We start from the raw sequence: 19,922 nt of genomic DNA on the forward strand, positions 1-19,922 counted from the left end.
GGAGAGGGAGAAACAGACTCCCCGCTGAGCAGGGAGCCCAATGCGGGACTCGATCCTGGGACTCCAGGATCATGACCTGAGCCGAAGGCAGTCGCCCAACCAACTGAGCCACCCAGGCGCCCTCTCTTTTTTTCTAAGTGTAGCTAAAGGCTTGTCAATTTTATCTTTTCCAAAAAAACCTTTTAGTTTCATTGATTTTTGTATATTGCTTTTCTAGTCTGTATTTCATTTATTTCTGCTATGATCCTGATTATTTTCTTCCTTCTGCTACCTTTTTGTTTAGTTTTTTCTTTTTAGTTTCTTGGCGGTGTAAAGTTAGGTTTTTTATTTGAGATCTTTCTTTTTTCTCTATATAGGCACTTATGGCTATAACCTTCCCTCTTAGAATTGCTTTTGCTACATCCCAAAAGTTTGGATATGTTGTGTTTCCCTTATCATTTGTCATAAGGTATTTTTTTATTTCCCTTTTCATTTTCTTCAGTCCATTGGTTTTTCATGAGTGTGTTATTTAATTTATTCATATTTATGTATTTTCAATTTTTTTCTAATTTTGTCCCATACCATTGTGGTCAGAAAAGATATTTGATATGATTTCAATCTTCTTAAAATTTTTATGACTTGTTTTGTGACCTAACATATGATCTATCCTTTAGAATGTTCCACGTGGCTGGAAAAGAATGTTTATTCTGTTCTTGTTGGATGGAATGGTCTATATATGTCTGTTAGGTACATTTGGTCTGTATTGTTCAAATCTGCTGTTTCCTTATTGTTTCTCTGTCTGGATGACCTATCTATTGTTGAGAGTGGCATAATAAAGTCCCCTGCTATTATTGTGTTGCTTTCTATTTTTCCCTTCAGTTCTGTTAATATTTACTTTATATATTTAGGTATTCTAATGTTGGATGCATATATATTTACAATTGTTATGTCTTCTTGATGAATTGACCTCTTTATCATTGACCATCTCTGTGTCTTGTTACAGTTTTTGATTTAATTAAATTCTATCCTGTCTTGTATAGGTATAGTCACCCCTTTACTCTTTTGGTTACCATTTGCATGGAGTATCTTTTTTCCATTTGTTTACTTTCAACTTAGGTGTATCCTTAAAGCTAGATGAGTCTTTTGTAGGCAGCATTTTGTTGGGTCTTGTTTGTTTTTTAATTTTATTTTATTATTTTTTTAAATCCATTTAGCCACTCTTTGTTTTTGATAGGATTATTTAGTGAGTTTACATTTAAAATAATTATTAATTGGAAGTACTTACTGTTGCTATTTTGTTCATTGTTTTCTGACTATTTTGTAGTTCCTTTGTTCCTCTCTTGCTGCTTTTCTTTGAGTTGATGATTTTTTTTGTGGTGGCATGCTTTGATTTCTTTATTTTTCCTGTATCAACTATAGGCTTTTGCTTTGTGGTTACCATGTGGCTAATATAAAACATTTATAAACAGTCTCTTTTAAGCTGATAGCTTCAATCACATGCAAAAACTCTACCCTTTACTTCCCATCCCCATTTTATGTTTTTGTAATCACAATCTTTTTGTATTATGTATCTGTTAATATATTATTATAGCTATAGTTATTTTATTTTTTATTTATTTATTTTTTTAAAAGATTTTATTTATTTATTCGAGAGAGAGAGAGAGAGAGAGAGGCAGAGGGAGAAGCAGGCTCTCCGCCGAGCAGGGAGCCCAGTGCAGGGCTCGATCCCAGGACCCTGGGATCATGACCTGAGCTGAAGGCAGACGCTTAACCGACTGAGCCACCCAGGCGTCCCGCTATAGTTATTTTAAATACTTTATCTTTTGACCTTTATTTTAGAGTTAGTACTGTCAGTACTTTTTAATTGGTACTGTCACAGCACCATGACAGTATTAAAATACCTGACTATATATTTGTATGAATTTGACTATGCATTATCTTCACCAGTGAGTTTTATATTTTCACAGGTTTTTATGATACTAATTAATATCTTTTCATTTCAGCTTGAGGAACTGTCTTCTGTATTTCCTGTAATGCAGTTCTAGTGGTGATGTTCTCTCTTAGCTTTTGTTTTTTTGTGAATGTTTTTATCTCAGGTTCTGAAGGACAGCTTTGGCAAGTAAAGTATTCTTGGTTGGCAGTTTTTTTTTTTCAGCAGTTTGAATATATCATCCTATTCTCTTCTGGCCTACAAGAATACTGCTAAGAAATTCACTTATTCTTTTGGGGTTCCTTTGTATACAATGATTTGCTTTTCTTTTACTGCTTTCAGAATTCTCTGTTTGATACACTTATCATGATGAGCACTGAGTAATGTATAGAATCATTGAGTCACTTTATTGTACATGTGAAATTAATATAACACTGTATGGTAACTGTACTGGGATTAAAATAAATTTCTCTTTGACCTTTGAGAATTTGATTGATATATCTAGGTGTAAATCTCTTTATAGTTAATACAGTTGGGGTTCTTTGGGCTACATGGTTCTGAATGTCTGTTTCTTTCTCTAAATTAGGGAAATTTTCAGTCATTGTTTCCTTAAGTAAGGTTTCTGTTTTTTTTCTTTCTCTACTCGTTCTGGGATTCCCAAATGCTTATTTATTTGACTTGTTTTCCATAATTGTCATAGACTTTTTTCACTGTTTTTCCATATTTTTTCTTTTGTTTCTCCACCTGGGTAATTTCAAATGACCTGTCTTTGACCTCAGTGATTCTTTCTTCAGCTCCACCTAGTCTGTTGTTAAAGCTAACTGTGGAATTTTTTTTAGTTTTGTCATTGTTTTCTTCAGCTCCAGATTTTGTTTCCCTTTCCTCCCTCGCTCCCTCCCTCCCTTCCTTCATTCCTCCCTCCCTCCCTCCTCTTTTCCTCCCCCTTTCTTTCTTTCTGTAGTTTTCATCTTTGTTGAACTCATTTTGGTCATGTATTATTTTCCTGATTTCGTTTAGTTGTCTGTGTTCTATTATAGTTTACTGAGGTTTTTTAAGATGACAGTTTTGAATTCTTTGGCAGTTCATAGATCTCTATTTTTTTAGGGTTGGATACTGGTGTTTTATTTTGTTTCTTTGTTTTCCTGATTATTTGTATTCCTTGTGGAGTTGTTTTGGTGTGTGTGCATTTGAAGAAGTAGGCATCATTTCCAGTCTCCAAACTCTGGCTCCTGCAGTGAAAGCCCTTCACCGTGCAGACTGTCCAGAGATTTTGGGTAGGTTTTTTGGTCAAGTCTGTGCATGGGTTTGCTATTGGAGCCTTCAGGCAGGTTGGTCTGGTGTTTAGGGGTGAATCTAGAGCCTAGGTTCACTGGTGTGGGCCTTGTGCTTGGGCCTGTGTGGGTAGGCCTTGTGGCTTGGACGTTGGTGTTGGGCCTGAAGCTTGGGTCCCTGGAACAACTTTAGAGCCTGGTTTCTTGGGAGTTAGCCTAGTGCTGGGATGGGTCTTGAATCTGAGTCTATAGTTTGTGTGGGTTGGCCTTGTGCCTGATTTCACTAGGGCAGGCCTGGTTCCAAGATTTGTGGTGAAGTTGGATGCTCACTTCACTCTTCTTTTATTGGGTGGGTGTCTCTCTCCACACTGGATTGCCTGGACTCGGAGGTCGGGTAATACGCAGAATATGAGATTGTCTTTCCTACCGTTTTCAGTGTGTGTTTTCTTATTTCTGTGTTCCATCCAGGTGTTGTAATCTTTCATCTGGAATCCTTAGCTTTTGTGAAGGTATTTTCATGCATGGGTAGTTATTCAAATTGATGTTTTTGCAAGAGGTTAAGTGCTAGAAACTGCTATTCTGCTATTTGGCTGATGTCACTCCTGTGTCATTTAATTCAATCTCTTTAATAAATGAGGAAACTGAAGTCTAAAGAATTACATCTAAACAAGGATCTTTCATGGCAATTAGTTGTAGAGCTAAAATTAAAAATTGTATCTCATGATTATCTCATGATTACTTTGTACTCCATCATGGTATTTATTTCTATCTCTTGTTCAGATTCTTTTTTCTATAATAACCCCCATTTTCTCATACTTGTTCATCTCCCACCAATTTTACACATACATCGTATGCTTATTGTAGAATGTCTGGAAAATACTCCTAAGCAAAAGGAAGATTAAAATAATCTTTTGCCACAACCGGAGATGACCAGTGCACAACATTCTCATATTTGTTCCATATGTTCATTAAAAAATACTGTTTTGTAGTCTGCATTTTCACTTTGTATATTTTGATTTATTTTTTCCTGGTCATTAAGTAGTCTTCTAAAACTAGATTATATAACTAAAATAAATAAAGGCTTATATTTTAATCATAGTGCTATTATGTACCTGTATTTAGCTAAATATAAGTGTATTTGGAAAATTCATAAGAGATTAATTAGTGTGGAATTTCTTGGTCAAAACTTATGAACATTACAACATATTTTTGCTATAAAAATATGTTTATGAAGGTGCCTGTGGATGTCTGATAATGATTTTATATACATGTACATGTGCTCTTACTACATGGTATGTACAATTACTGTCACATTATTTGGTGAGATCAGTGTTTCCTAACCTTTTTTTATTTATTTTTATTTTTTTATTTTTTTATTTTTTTAAGATTTTATTTATTTATTTGACAGAGAGAGAATGAGAGAGAGAGCACATGAGAGTGGGGAGGGTCAGAGGGAGAAGCAGGCTCCCTGCCGAGCAGGGAGCCCGATGCGGGACTCGATCCAGGGACTCCAGGATCATGACCTGAGCCAAAGGCAGTCGCTTAACCAACTGAGCCACCCAGGCGCCCCTCCTAACCTTTTTTTTTAACACTGTAGCATACCTAGGAATAATAATTGTGTGCCACACTAGGGAAAACTGAGATGTTTATTACTGTGCTCTCTTACCTACTAGGCCTGACTACCCAAACTGTTGAGAGGATCATTATTTTGGCCACTTGTAAACCCTGGTTGGAAGCTCTGGATTAGAGCACAGTGATGATAAGGTCCTAGGTTATTTCTCACGTTTTGTGTAAGATTTTCCCTGTTTCTCAGAATAGACTGTACAGTTTGGTATACCAGTAATGCAAATATATACAATTTATCCACTTGATTGTTAATGGATAGTGTTTGGCAGTATTTGTAATTACAGATAGTGCTATGAATATGACTTTTGGTGGAAATAAGCACTTACTTCTTCTGAGTATGTATACCTAGGAGAGGAATTGCTGGATCATAGAGTAAGTATACATTTAATTTCATTAGATAGTAAAGAAACTCTTCAGTTTTATATTCCCACCAGCTATGTATGAAAGTTCTAGTTTTTTCATTTGCATCAGTACTTTGCATTATCAGTTCTTTTTATTTTAGTCATTCTTATGTGTGTGTAGTGCTAATTCTTTGTTCAATGAAGACTAATGATGATGAGCATATTTCGTTTACCTATTGACCATGTGGATAACTGCTTTTTTTTTTAATTGAACTTTTTATTTTGAGATGATTGTAGATTCTCATACAGTTAAAAGAAATAATGGAGAGAGATTTCCTGTATTTTTTATTTGGTTTCTCCCAGTGGTATCATCTTGCAAAATGATAGTAAAATATCACAACCAAAATATTAGCATTGATATAGTCAAGATACAGAACGTCTCCATCACCCAAAGGATCCCTGAAGTTGCCCTTTTATAGCAATACCCACTTCCCTCCCACATACCTGGCCAACATTACTTTATTCTTCATTTCCATAATTTTGTCATTTCAAGAATGTTACATAAATGAAATCATGCATTATACAGTGTTTTGGGATTGGCTTTTTTACTCATATTTTTTAGGAGATTTATCAAGATTTTTTCATGTATCACTCATTTATTCTTTTTCATAGCTAAGTACTATTCTCTTGTATGGACACTCCACCATTTTTTTTAACCAGTCACTTCTTGAAAGACATATGCATTGTTTCTGGTTTTTGACTACTATGTAAAAAACCTGCTCTAAACATTTGTGCCCAGATTTTGTGTGAACATACATTTTCATTTCTCTAGGATAAACACCCTGGACTGTAGTTGCTGGGTCATATGATAGTTGCTTGTTTATTTTTTCAGGCAACTGCCAAACTGCTTTCCAGAATGACTATACCACTTTGCATTCTCCCTAGTAATACATGAGTGATCCAGTTTCTCTGCCTTCTTGCCAGAATTTGGTGTTTCCGGTATTTTTAAATTTTAGCCATTCTGGTATTTGTGTAGTGATAGCTCATTATAGTTTTGATTTGCATTTCCTTAATGGCTAGTGTGCTTGTCTGCCATTTGCGCATCTTCAATGAAATGTCTGTTCATATCTTTGCCACTTTTTAGTTGCATTACTTTTTTACTGTTGAGTTTTGAGATTTCCTTATATATTCTAGGTACTAGTCCTCTGCTGGATATGTAGTTTACAAGTATTCTCTCCCATTCTGTAGCTAGTCTTTTTATATTCTTTTTTTTTTTAAAGATTTTATTTATTTATTTGAGAGAGAGAGAGAATGAGAGGGAGAGAGCACATGAGAGGGGGGAGGGTCAGAGGGCGAAGCAGACTCCCTGCCGAGCAGGGAGCCCGATATGGGACTAGATCCAGGGACTCCAGGATCATGACCTGAGCCGAAGGCAGTCACTTAACCAGCTGAGCCACCCAGGCGCCCTAAGTCTTTTTATATTCTTAACACATCTTTCAAAGAGAAAAAGGTTTTTTGTTTTTTTTTTTTAAGATTTTATTTATTTATTTGACAGAGAGAGACACAGTGAGAGAGGGAACACAAGCAGGGGGAGTGAGAGAGGGAGAAGCAGGTTCCCCACTGAGCCAGGAGCCAGATGTGGGGCTCGATCCCGGGACCCTGGGATCATGACCTGAGCCAAAGGCAGATGCTTAACAACTGAGCCACCCAGGCTCCCCAAAGAGAAAAAGTTTTAATTGTGAAGTGTAATGTACAGATTTTCCTTTTATACATGGTGCTTTTGGTCTCATGTCTAAGAACTCTTTGCCTAGCCTTAAATCCCTAAGATTTTCTCTGATTTTTTTTTCCTTAAAGTTTTGTAGTGTTATGTTTTACATTTATGTCTATAATGCATTTTGAATTAAATTTTGTGTGAATTTTGAGACTTAGGTTAAGGTTGTTTTTCATTTTTATTTTTTATTGTCTGTCCTGTGGATATCCAGTTGCTCTAGCACCATTTGTTGAAAAGTCCTTAGTTGGAAGTATTTGTGTGGGTCTATTTCTAGGTACTCTTCTATTTCATTAACCTATTTGTGTATTACTCTGCCAATAACACAAAGCCCAATTGCTCTATGAATATAATAAGTCTTAAAATTGGGTAGACTTATTTACTTTATTCTTTTTCAAAGTTGTTTTAGTTCTTATAATCTCTTTGTTTTTCTGTATAAATTTCAGGATAATCTTGCCTATATCTATCTGCAGAAATCTTTCAGAGATTGTGATAGAAATTGTGTCACTTTGGGGAGAATTGACATGCTGAGTCTTCTAGTCCAAAACATTTATTTACTCTGTCTTTACTCTCTTTCATCAGCATTGTGTAGTTTTCAGCATACAAATCCTATACAGGTAGTTTTTTCTCTTAAGTGTTTTATTTTTTTGATGATTTATAAATGCTACTGTATTTTTAATTTTGGTATCCATATAGTGATTGTTCTTGTATAAATGATTTTTTTTTTAAAGATTTTATTTATTTATTTGAGACAGAGAGAATGAGAGACAGAGAGCATGAGAGGGAGGAGGGTCAGAGGGAGAAGCAGACTCCCTGCCGAGCAGGGAGCCCGATGCGGAACTCGATCCCGGGACTCCAGGATCATGACCTGAGCCGAAGGCAGTCGCTTAACCAACTGAGCCACCCAGGCGCCCTATAAATGATTTTTTAAAAAAAAAGAATTTATTTGCGAGAGAGAGAGGGAACAAGCAGTGGGGAGGGGCAGAGGGAGAGAGAGAGAGAAGTGGACGCCCCACTGAGCAGGAAGCCCAATGTGGGGCTTAATCTCAGGACCTGGAGGACCTAAGCTGAAGGCAGACGCCTAACCGACTAAGCCATCCATGCACCCCTAGAAATGATTTTTGTATGTTTATCTGTGTCCTGTGCCCTTGTTGAACTGCCTTATTAATTCTAGGAGGTTGGGTTTTGTTGGTTTGTTTTTATTTTGTATATTGTTTGAGATTTTCTATTTTTCTATGTTAGACAATCAAGTTATTTGAAAACAGGGATAATTTTGTTTCTTCCTTTCTAGGAACAGCGGGACTTGTTTTTTGGGGGGGTGGTTCTTTTTTGGTATCTACTTGAATATATAACAGAGTAGCACATTCTGCCCACTATTAAGTCTAAAATGAAAGAGACATTACATTCCAAAACCTGAAGATACTAGGAGACCATTAGAACTGATGGTATGGTTGGGATGCCTGGCTGGCTTAGTTGGTGGAGTTTGTGACTCGACTATGGGATTGTAGGTTTGAGCTCCACATTGGGTGTGGAGATTAACTTAAAAATAAAAAGTCTTTAAAAAAAAAAAAAAGAACTGATGAGATGGTTGAGGATCAGGGAGTGATTGAAAATGACACCAGCATTTTGTTCCTGAGTAATTGGGTGGATGTAATAAGGTGGGAAACTCATAAGTAAAAGCATTTTGGAGAAATATAATGAGTTCTACTTTGGACATGCTGATTTTTTAAATAACTGTGGTACATATTTCTTGATACGTCCAGTAGATATCAGAAGGATGGATTAAGAATTTAGGGATGAGGTTGGAGTTATAATTACTACTTTGAGATGGTAGATGATGCCATGGGAGAGAGCATATTTGGAATGAGTAGCAATCTGAGGAAGAAATGCTAACAAAGGAAAAGGATTTAGGGATACAGTGGGAAAATGAAAAGAATGCATTGTCATGGAAAATACAGAAACCTCTCTGGTCAAAATTCCACCTATTTGTCAAGATTTGTCTTAGAAAATTCAGTGATATCAGTCAGACATCATCACCTGCCCCAGTCCCATCTCCTTTTAGTAATTCCCTAATATATATTTCTATAGCAGTTTCTTTTTTCTCTAGTCTCGCATTACACCATTATTAAAGTTTCTTGTTTATGTGTCTGTTTCCTTGTCAACATTTTATGTTCCTTGATGGCAGAGAGTAGGTATTCATTGTTTTTCCTGTGTATGGCATAATACTTAATAACTGTTTAATTGAGTGAAGTAGGAGATGGTCAGTTTCAGAGCTTTGAGAGGGGTGGAGTAAGAAAACTGAGAAGAGGCCATTGGATTTGTTGATCATGGACCTTAGGAAAATTGATATGTGGGAGTGAATAGAGAGTTTTCTAGTCTTCTTTCAAGTCAGTCCTGCCCTTTCTTACACCTCCTACCTTATTCACTAATTATGTGGTTTTAACTTTTGTTCCTTTGATACATTGTTTTATCATGATGGAAAAATATTTTTTCCCTGTGGCCTGTGAAAATTCTGTTTTTCCAAAAATAGCTCATATCCCTTTTGTAATGAAACTGCTGCCTACACGTATATTAAATTAACTCTTTGATAAACTTCCAAGGTACTTTGTATTGTATTATTAACACTTAATCATTCTTGAATATCTTTATCTGTATCTTATCATACCATGTTATAATTTATATTCTGTTTATATCCTATAACATTAATAGTGTACTCGATAAATACTTAAAGACTTAGGTCTTGATTTTTAAATATCATTGTTAACTTATTTCAGAGCTTTTTTTGTTTGTTTTAGTCCTAAAACCTTTCTTTTAAATTCAGAGTTCACATACAAAAAAAACCCACTAAAAACAAATACATTTTCAATCTAAATTTAAAAGATAAGTCATGAAGACTCATCAGGTGATATCTTTATGAAATCTTTTTGTGACAAACTTCTGTACAGGATTCTGTGTACATCCTCTGCATAGGAACTTGTTCCTGTTTCCGTGTTCTGGTAACATTGTGGTACCAACCCATAATAGACTAGATTCTCAATCTTTGTTTTTCAGTCCTTTTTTTTTTTTTTTTATGGGCTCCAGTGGGCCAGAAATCATTAATTTTATTTTTTACATTTTTTATTCATAGCATGGTTTTGTCACACAGTAGTCATGTTTGAATAGCTGAATGAATTTCTTTGGTTTCTGTCACTGAGTTTTTCTAATATCCAGGCTGATAATATCTGTAAAATATTTTTGTTTTGGCATTCAATTTCTATTTGAATTGTGCTTTTTTTTTTCCATTTAAAAATGTATTCCATTATTCAGTTTAAAACTGTTTTCAAGGTATTACAAATATTTACCATTTGGAAGTTATTCTTTATGACCCATGTTGTAATTTCTTGGTGTATAATTTACCCATTATATCTTCAGTAAATTTAAGTGTCTTCTTTTCTGTCCCAGAAATTGTATTTTTATAGAGGAACCAGTAAAATACCAGTTTTAACTTAATTTTTAAAATATATGCTATTATTCAGTACCTTTCACCTAAGAGCTAATTTAAGTGGGAAAAATTGGTTGAATTAAACAAAAAAACCTTTCTCTTTCCAGATTGCAGCAATTCTCCGGAAACGAAAATTAGACTATTATTTACACAAACTACTCCCTGAGATCCTACAATCTGCTTCATTTCTGACTGCTAATGGGGCCTTGTATATGGCTTTCTTTTGCATTTTAAGGTTGGTACTCATAATCACCACTGGAGATTAATACAGATTCCTTTGTTGAAACTGAAGCAAATGGATGTTTTTATAAATGTTGTGCAGGTCACTGCTTGTATATTTTTTTCTCCATCAAAGACATTTATTTATCTCAAAGAAAGCTTGTGAAATGAGGAGTTGTGGGCCTCTTGGCCTAAAGATGTCATATAAACTTTAAATTATTGCAGTGATTATATAGCAAAAGTGTTTTGGTGTATCGTGCATTTTTTGAGGCTTACTATATTTACCAAGTTGTTGATTATGCTTTCTTAGCTTTTCAATTTCATGGATCAGGAATTCAAAGCACCCATCCATGATATAGGTGAGGTCCACATGCAGTGAATAGACTTCAAAAGGACCATAAAATGCTCGTGTTTATATGTAAAACAGTAAATTAACTTCTGGCACATCCTATTGATGAAACTTTTGGTCCTGATTAAGTCTTTTGATTACCTGTGTCTCATGCTTCCTATGATTATGGAATTAAGTTTTTAGTTCTATGAGACACCTAACATGTTTATTATGTATTTACTTATCTTTTTCCCTAGTGATTGTTGAAAATCCAAACTAGTGTTTTTGTTAAAATGGTCAAATTAAAATGCTAAATTTATATTTTTCTCATATTAGTGTTGCTCAGAGTAGTTCTGTAGGTATACATTAACTACAGTTAAAAAGATAATTTTCATATGTCTTTTACAGTTTTTTTCCCTCAATACATTAATATTTATAAACTTTTAAATTATGCAGAAAATAATTGATAAAGTTTATACTATTGAGAAAATCATGCCTTTAAACTTGACTTGAAAATGTGTATAAGAAACTCTATCATATATTCTCTGGAAAGTTTCTAATACTTGCTCACACACTAAAAATAAAGTTATAAGATAATTAGGTCTTAAAATATTGCAATAATCATAAATTGCTATTGTAGCATATTTCTTTATGTTCTGTGAACCTGTTTGGTTAACTTGTGGAAATGGAAAACATTTATTGGGTTTATAGTTACAATACTTATAATAACATCTGTGTTACTCCTATAACTGACTCCTTGAGTTATTTTTCTTTAATTTTTACATTCAATAACTTCTTAAGGCCTTTATAGATTTTATGTTGGAGGGAAAATCACTTCTGGTTTTCTCAGGCCGGGGGTTTCTGATGTTCATTTTAGAAATACTCATGTTATATATGCTCTGTTGGTTTTCTAATTCTTCTAAAGCTAAGCTTCAGTTAGAAAAAAAAAAAAATACCATTTCATCAATGATTCTTAATCCTTATGTGTATGTACATACATTTTTCTTATAATGTGTTATTTAGCAATCGGCCAACTTTGTTCAGATCACTTTTTGCAAATTCTGTGTGCTGCTTCTCCCTTTCTTAGGGAGATTAACTTTCTTAGGAACATATAGTCTTTGAAAGGAAAAAAATAATCTTTCTAATGTTTCCAAATATCTTTTTTTGGTCTTTTTTTTTTTAAGATATTTATTTAAGAGAGAGAGTGAGAGAGCATAAACAGGGGGAGCTGCAGAGGGAGAGGGAGAAGGAGAAGCAGACTCCCCATGGAGCAGGGAGCCTGATGGGGGGCTTGATCCCAGAACTCTGGGATCATGACCTGAGCTGAAGGCAGATGCTTACCGGACTGAGCCACCCAGTCACTACTTTTTGGTCTCTTTAAAAACCCAATCAGCTAATGGCCATTTATAGTGTGTGAGACACTTTGTAGGTTCTTATTTTCAAGGGACATATTCTAGTAAGTGAAAAATAATATATACACACACACAAAACTAAAAAATATAAAATACATAAGTACTGTAAGGAAAAGTTATCAAAGGTTGTAGAAGCAAAGAAGGGGAGACATTTGTTGAATATTTATCATGTGTTAAAAAATAGTAGTAGTAATAATAGTGATAGTAGTAATAGTAATCATAACAACAGCTAACATTTTCCTCACACTTCCTGTGCTGTGCATGGTGCTAGGAAATATCTCATGTAGTTCTCATAACTGTATGAGATAGGTACTGTTATTGTTCCCATTTGATAGATAAGGCAACTGAGAATATAGAGGATTTGTATAGTGAGTAACATTGGATCCAGGGAGTGTGTGAATGAATATGACTGACTAAATTATTGGAAGGAGAGATACCTATTAGTTTGCTGTTATAACTAGAATAGGAGATGGTGAGGGACTTAACTGAGGCAGGGGTGGCAGGTTGGAGAGGAATTTGAGAGAGAAATTGTGTATGGAAAAATTTAAGGGAACGATTTAATGTGTGGGGGAAAAGGAGAAGCTAAGGATGTCTCAAAGCATCACACATGAGTGGGTAGGTAGGTGTTGATCCCATTCACCTAGGAAAATAGAGGAGAGAAAGCAAATTCATGGGGATAGAGAAGAGAGCTAATGACTTTGGTTATGGACATGTTGAATTTGAGGTACTGTGGGACATTAGGTAGAGGGTGGACTGAGAAGGGGGAATATCTATTCGTAATAACTGAAATAACCAAATAGAAATTTCATACAAACATTCCAAATTTGAATTTCAGGAAGATACTTGGAAAATTCTACTCTTGGAGTCCTGGCTTTGGTGCCGCTTTGCCAGCATCTTATGTGGCCATTCTAATTGAAAGAAAAAGCAGGTAAAGTTTTATATATCTACATATTTAATAGAACTGATTTACTGTCCTCCACCCCAAGTAAGTTTTTTTTAACTTACTATTTATTGTAGTCCAGGGATGAAAAATATTTTCACATATGTTTTTAGTCTTGCAAATATTTGATGGAAAATTTAATTTTGTCTTAATATTATCATCTATGTTTATTAAGCCTGTAAAAATATAAAGATTGACTTTATAGAGTAATAATACCCTTTGGCCTTTGTTTACTAAAGTATTAGAGAGTTCTTGAATGTGCCTAAGACATGGCATGCACAAATCTAATTAAAAATCTTTTCCATAACCACAATACCACTATCCCACCTAAGAAAATTAATGGTAGTTTTCTCTTGTCATCTACATCTGTAATTTGCTTCAAGCTCATTGAGTGACCTCTGTTAAATCAATTATTATTTTTAAGGTATCTTCTCATTTAAAAAAATATTTTCGTTTATATAAACCAGAAAATGTTTCATGTAACATAATAAGATTTCTATAAAATGCTACAAACTACTATGTAAATTATTCAGCCAGGTAAATAGGTGAAGGTAAAGCTTTTGCCTAAAAGAATTTTACCATCTTGTAAATAATTACTTTCATCGCTGGGAACTGCTTTGGTTCCATCTTTATCCCAGAGAGTCAAGATTGGGTCATGTTTTAATCAAGGGGTCATGTATTAACCGAGATTGGGTCATCATCCAGTTTATGAAGATATTCATTATAATCACTGATCCCATAGTAAAAGTATAGATAGATTTTATCAGATAACCAAATATTTACCTAAACCACTTGAAGTCACTTTTAATGCCTCTTGTTTAAGTAATGTAATGGTGTCTAAATTTTTGGTGTCTAAGCTTTTGGTTCTATGGTTGGATTATTAATATTACTAAAATCAAGGGATATTATTACTCCAGCATCATCAAGTCAGTATTGCTAGAAACATAGGTTGTCCCACCTGATAGTACCGAATAGAATAGTATTGTGTATTAGGAGTGTGGATTCTGGAGCTGTATTTTCTGGCTGGGGCAGCTGACTCTGTCACTTACTGTGTTGTGGCTTATTCCTTACCTGAAAATGGAGACAGTGATAATCTAGTCACATGGCTGTCCAGACAATTAAAGGAGTTAATGTATGTAAAAGTGCTTAGAACAGTGCCTGACACATAGTAAATGTTACGTGTTAACTGTTATTATTGGTTTTTGCCCATAAGGAATGAGAAAGTTATTCTTCTGATTATTAACTTCCTGATTCATTTAAAAATGTGAACACTTGTTTTAGAATATGATTTCAAAATATGTAACTCATACGTGAAATTTTAAAGATGTTTAAACCAAGTTTGCTCCGATTTACTTATTTTTAGCACTTGAGTAATAAGAGCATTTTGAAGTTATTTGCCTACTTTTCAACAGAAAGTGTTGAAATTGAACACCTGTGTAACCACCTAGAGTCAACAGTTGTTAACATTTTGCTGTTTTTACTTATTTGTAAGTGATTATATGTTTGTGTGGTTGTGTGTGTGGTGTGTGAACCATTGTAAACATCATGACACTTCTAAATACTTCAGCATGCATATTTTAAAATAAGGATATTTTTCTGTGTAATTACAATACTATTATCACATGTAAGAAAATTAAGTCATTCCCTAATACCATCTAGTCCATAGTGTCCTAGAATGCTTTTATCGCTGTTTTTTTTGAACCACACCCTAGTATAGTGTTATATTTCCTTATTTTCTTTTAATCTAGCTTAATCTTCCCACTTTCCCCACATGACATTGATTTATTGATGTGATCAGGCCAGTTGTCTTGTGTGTAAAACTTTTCTGGTTTTGTCTGAATTTTTTCCTCATGGAATTGTTTGATTGGTTCACTTAACTTGCATATTCCCTGTAAACTGAAGTTTGGGTTGAAGACTTGATTATATTATGATTGAACACTTTTGGTAAGCATATACATCATAGATGATGCTGAAGCCATCAGGAGGTCCATAGTTCTAAGTAGTTCCAAGTTTGAATATGTGATTAAAGCGATAATCACCAGATCTTTTCAGTAAACCTATTATTTTGAGGGAATGAGCTGAATGGATTTCTTGACATTCCACAGCCCTCGCTTTGCTGGAGTGAACCTGAGTTGATTATGATACCATTATTTGTGGATTGGCTAGTAATTGTGTGTTTGAGTGTGTGTCTTTCTGTTTTCTTTATCAGGTTTGAGTGTCATTTACTTCATAAAATAGTTCAGAAGTTTTCCATCTTTTTTTCTTGCTCTGGAGTAGTTTAAGTAGCCATGAATTTTCGGGCCTTTGAGTATTTGGCCCATTTCTCTGTAAAACCTGGGCATGGTGACTCTTCTGGGGGTGGTAGTTCTTAGGAAAAGTTATCAGTTTCCTCTGTGTAATTGATCTGTTTAAACTTTGAGCTCAATAATGACGTTCAGTAACTTCTCTAATAGCTAGAAAGTTCTATTTCCCAGAAAGTATTTATTTTATAAAGATTTTTATATTTACATGGAGTTGTACCAAGTAGTCTTATGATTTGATTGAATTTTATGTTTTCAATGGTTATTTTCAATTTGTTATTTATTTTGTGTGATTGTGCTATTTCCCTTTTTTATTAAGTTAGCTAGTAATTTTATTGATTTTTTTTTCCCAACAAATCATCTTATTTATTACTTCTCTTTTTTGGTTTCTTAATTCTTGTTTTTATTTTTTCCCCCTTCCTTCTACTTTCTTTTGATTAACTTGCTTTTCTTTTAGAAACCTTTTCATTTGTTGCTTATTTCTTTTCATTAAGTTTTATTGATATAAGTATTTAAGGCAGAATTTTCTTTTGATAAGTGCTTTATTTATAGCCCATAGGTTCTGATATGTAGTACTTTCATTATCATTTTCTAGAAATTCTGCAATTTTAGTTTGTATTTCTCTTGTAATATAAGAATTATTTAGTAGAGAGCTTAAGAAGATGGAAGGCCCTTTTGTTATTAATTTCCAGTTTTATTGCATTCTTATCTGAGAATGTTGTTCATAGTATTTTCTCTGTATAAAACTTAATAAGGTTTTCCTTGTGGCTGAATTTATGCTCAATTTTTGTGACTTTTTTTGAACATTTGAAAAAAAAGTGCATTGTCTTTTATTGGAAGTTCAAAGGTTAGCCATAAGATCTATGCTATTGGATATGATTTTAGGTTGTATCTTTAATTTGAGGTGCAGTTTCTAGCATTAAAAAGTGTGTTCTTTATTTCATTTCATGTATTTTGGCTTGAGTTCCAAATTTTTAGTTATCTTTCTTTCTTCTTGCTTGCATTTGCCTAGTATGTCTTTATCTTCCTGAAACACTTGATGCGTCTATCTTACATGCCACATAAACTTGGGTTATATTTGGAGAGCCAATCTGAAAAAATCATTTTATTTTGATATACAAGTTCAGTCCATATACATTTATTTATACAACAGATATATTTGGTTTAGTTCTGCCATATGATTTTATGTTATTTTTATTATGATTGTCACTATGTGGTCTGTTTTATTATATATTTTTTTTGCTTTTAACTTTGACATGATTATAGAGTCATGGAAAATTACACAAATAGTACATAGAGCCACTTGAAACCTTAACCCAGTTTCCCTCCAATGATAGCATCTTATGTAACTGTAGTATAGTATGAAACCAGGAAATTGACATTATTGTCAGCTAGACTATGGCCCTTATTCATAGTCACCAGTTTTTACATTGACCTGTCTTGATCATTACAGTATCACGCAGAGTAATTTCACTGTCCTGAGAATCCTCTGTGCTTGGCTATTCATTCCACCCTCCCCCTAGCCCCTGGTAACTAGTCACCTTTTTACTCTCTTACAGTTTTACCTTTTTCAGACTGTTGTATAGTTAAAATCATAGAGTATGTAAGCTTTTCCGATTGGCTTTTTTTACTTAGTAATATGCCTTTAAGTTTTGTCCATGCCTGTACATGGCTTGATAGGTTATTTCTTTTTAGTGCTGAATAATATTCCACTGTCTAGATGCACCACGAGCTGTGTTCTACCCTACTGAAGGACAACTTGTTGCTTCCAAGTTTTGACAGTTACGAGTAAAACTGCTATAAATATCTATGCATGGGTTTTTGTGTGGATATAAGTTTTCAGCCCCTTTGGGTAATTACCAAGGGTTATGATTACTGTATCATATATTAAGAGTATGTTCAATTTTATAAGAAACCGCCAGTTACCCAAAGTGGCTGTACCAGTTTGCATACCCTCCAGCGATGAATGAGAATTCCTGTGGCTCCACATCCTCACCAGCATTTAAGTGTTGTCAGTGTCCTGTATTCTGGTCATTCTAATAGGTGTGTGGGAGGATCTGATTGTTTTAATTTATATTTCCTTGCTGGTATATGTTGTAGAGTATTTCTTCATGTACTTTTTTATTTTAATCTGCAGGTGTCTGTATAGTGATTTCTTGTAGACAATATATAATTGGGTCACGTTTTTGATCAACTCTGACAATCTCTGTGTTTTAATTGGCATAGTTAGACTATTGACATTCAAAGTGATTATTGATATACTTGGATTAATATTTACTACATTCATTACTGTTTTCTCTTTGTTGTTCTTTGTTTTCATTTTCTGTCTTCTACTCTTCTGCTTTTTGTGGTTTTAACTGAATATTTATGTGGTTCCATTTTCTTTCCTTTCTTAGTATATCAGTTATACTTTTTTTTAACTTTTTAGTGGTTGCCCTAGTTTTATAACATACATTTACAACTAATCCTAGTCTACTATCAAATAACACTATACCCCTTCATAGGTAGTGAGTGTACCTTACAATAACAATATCTTCCTAATTCCTTCTTCCTGTCCCTTATATCATTGCTGTCATTCACTTATATATAAGCATGCATCACACACACACCATATATATATATACACATAAGCACACACAATTACACTGTTGCTTTTATTACATTGTTACATTATTATTTTGAAAGAACTGTTATCTGTTAGAGCAAGTAAGAATAAGAAAAATAAAATTTTTTATTTTACCCTCACTTATTTTTTCTCTAATGTTCCACCTTTGTTTATGTAGGTGAGTTTCTGATCTGTATTGTTTTCTTTCTCTTTAGAGAACACTTAACATTTCTTGCAGAGCCAGTCCACTGGCAACAAGTATTCTCAATTTTTGTCTGGTGAAATCTTTGTTTGTCCTTCACTTTTGAAGGATGATTTCTCAGGGTATGGAATTCTAGGTTGGTGTTTTTTGTGTTTTCTTTTTTTCCCTCTCAACACTAAATATTTCACTCCACTCTCTTCTTTGCATGGTTTCTCAGGAGAAGTTGGATGCAATTACCTTTGTTCCTCTGTAGGTAAGGTGGTTTTTTCCCTCTGGCTTCTTTCAGGGTTTTTCTTTATGTTTGATTTTCTGTAGTTTTAGTAAGATATTCCTAGGTATCGCTTTTTGTTTTTGTTTTTGGCATTTATCCTGCTTGGTATTTTCTGAGCTTTCTTAATTTGTGGTTTGGTGTCTGACATTGATTTAGGAAAATTCTCAGTCGTGATTGCTTTGAATATTTCTTCTGTTTCATTCTTTCTGCTCCTTCATCTATTCCTGTTAGTGGATGTTATACCTTTTGCAGTTGTTGCACAGGTGTTGGAAATTCTGTATTGGGTTTTTTTTTCCCAGTGTCTGGTCTTTTTGTTTTACAGTTTTCAAGGATTCTTGTGATAGATCCTCTAGCTCAGAGATTCTTTCCTCAGCTGTGTCCAGTCTACTAGTGATTACATCAAAGGCATTCTTCATTTCTGCTGTAGTTCCTTTTCTTTGTGGTTCTTAGGATTTTCATCTCTCTGCTTCCCTTGCTCATCTGTTCCTACATGCTATCTACTTTATCCATTAGGGTCCTTAGCATATTAATCATTGTTTTAATTTTAAATTCCTGGTCTGATAATTCCAACATTTCTGCTGTGTCTGATTATGATGCTTGCTCTGTCTCTTCAGATTGTGTTTTTTGCATTTTGGTGTGCCTTGTAATTTTTTTCTTGATAGCCGGACATGATGCACCAGGTGAAAAGAATTGCTGGAATAGCCTTTAGTAATGTGGGGGTGAAGTGTGGGGGTGGGGTGGGGGAAGGAAACTGTTCTATAGTACTGTGGTTAGGCCTCAGTCTTTCAGTGAGTCTCTGTCTCTAGACTGTGAACTTCACAAGTATTTCTCAGTTTTTCTTTTCCTCTTAGGTGGGGCCAGGATGGTTAGAGTGTGCTGGAGTTGGATATTTTGCTTTCTTCCATGTGGAATTCTAAAGCTGGCTGGATTTGGGTATTTCCCTTCCCCATGTCAGTTAGGCTCTCATCATACCCTAGTAGATCAGGCTCTGTTAACTAGCTTCTACCAAAGGCAGGCCTTGTTAAGAACTGAGTGCTGTGGCTTATGTTAGAAAAAAATGGTTCCTTTTTGACTCCCCCTACTTGGAAGCACAAGGGGCTTTCCCCCTGGTATTTACCGTGGGACCTTAGTTAAGCTCCCAGAGGTAAAACTCACAAGGGTGTGAGGGTCCCCCTATGACTGGGTCCCCCTGGAGTTTTTCACTCTTCAGACTTGTCCCACGGAGCCTCCTACTATTTTTCAGTTTAGG

At 34.5% G+C, this 19,922-nt stretch overlaps 1 protein-coding gene across 1 annotated transcript in view; it reads left to right on the top strand.

Annotated features, from left to right (window-relative positions):
* Nucleotides 1-19,922, top strand: part of TMEM135 (transmembrane protein 135) — a 264,244-nt gene that overhangs the window by 17,810 nt on the left and 226,512 nt on the right. Inside the window, exons 2-3 of the mRNA XM_034995060.1 lie at nucleotides 10,504-10,631; nucleotides 13,191-13,283. Coding sequence (XP_034850951.1) covers nucleotides 10,504-10,631; nucleotides 13,191-13,283 — 221 coding nt within the window. The remainder of the gene's footprint in view (nucleotides 1-10,503; nucleotides 10,632-13,190; nucleotides 13,284-19,922) is intronic.

Source organism: Mirounga leonina, unplaced genomic scaffold, assembly GCF_011800145.1.
Source record: "Mirounga leonina isolate KUSES-001 unplaced genomic scaffold, KU_Mleo_1.0 Mir_92, whole genome shotgun sequence".
NCBI classification, from domain to species: Eukaryota; Metazoa; Chordata; class Mammalia; order Carnivora; family Phocidae; genus Mirounga; species Mirounga leonina.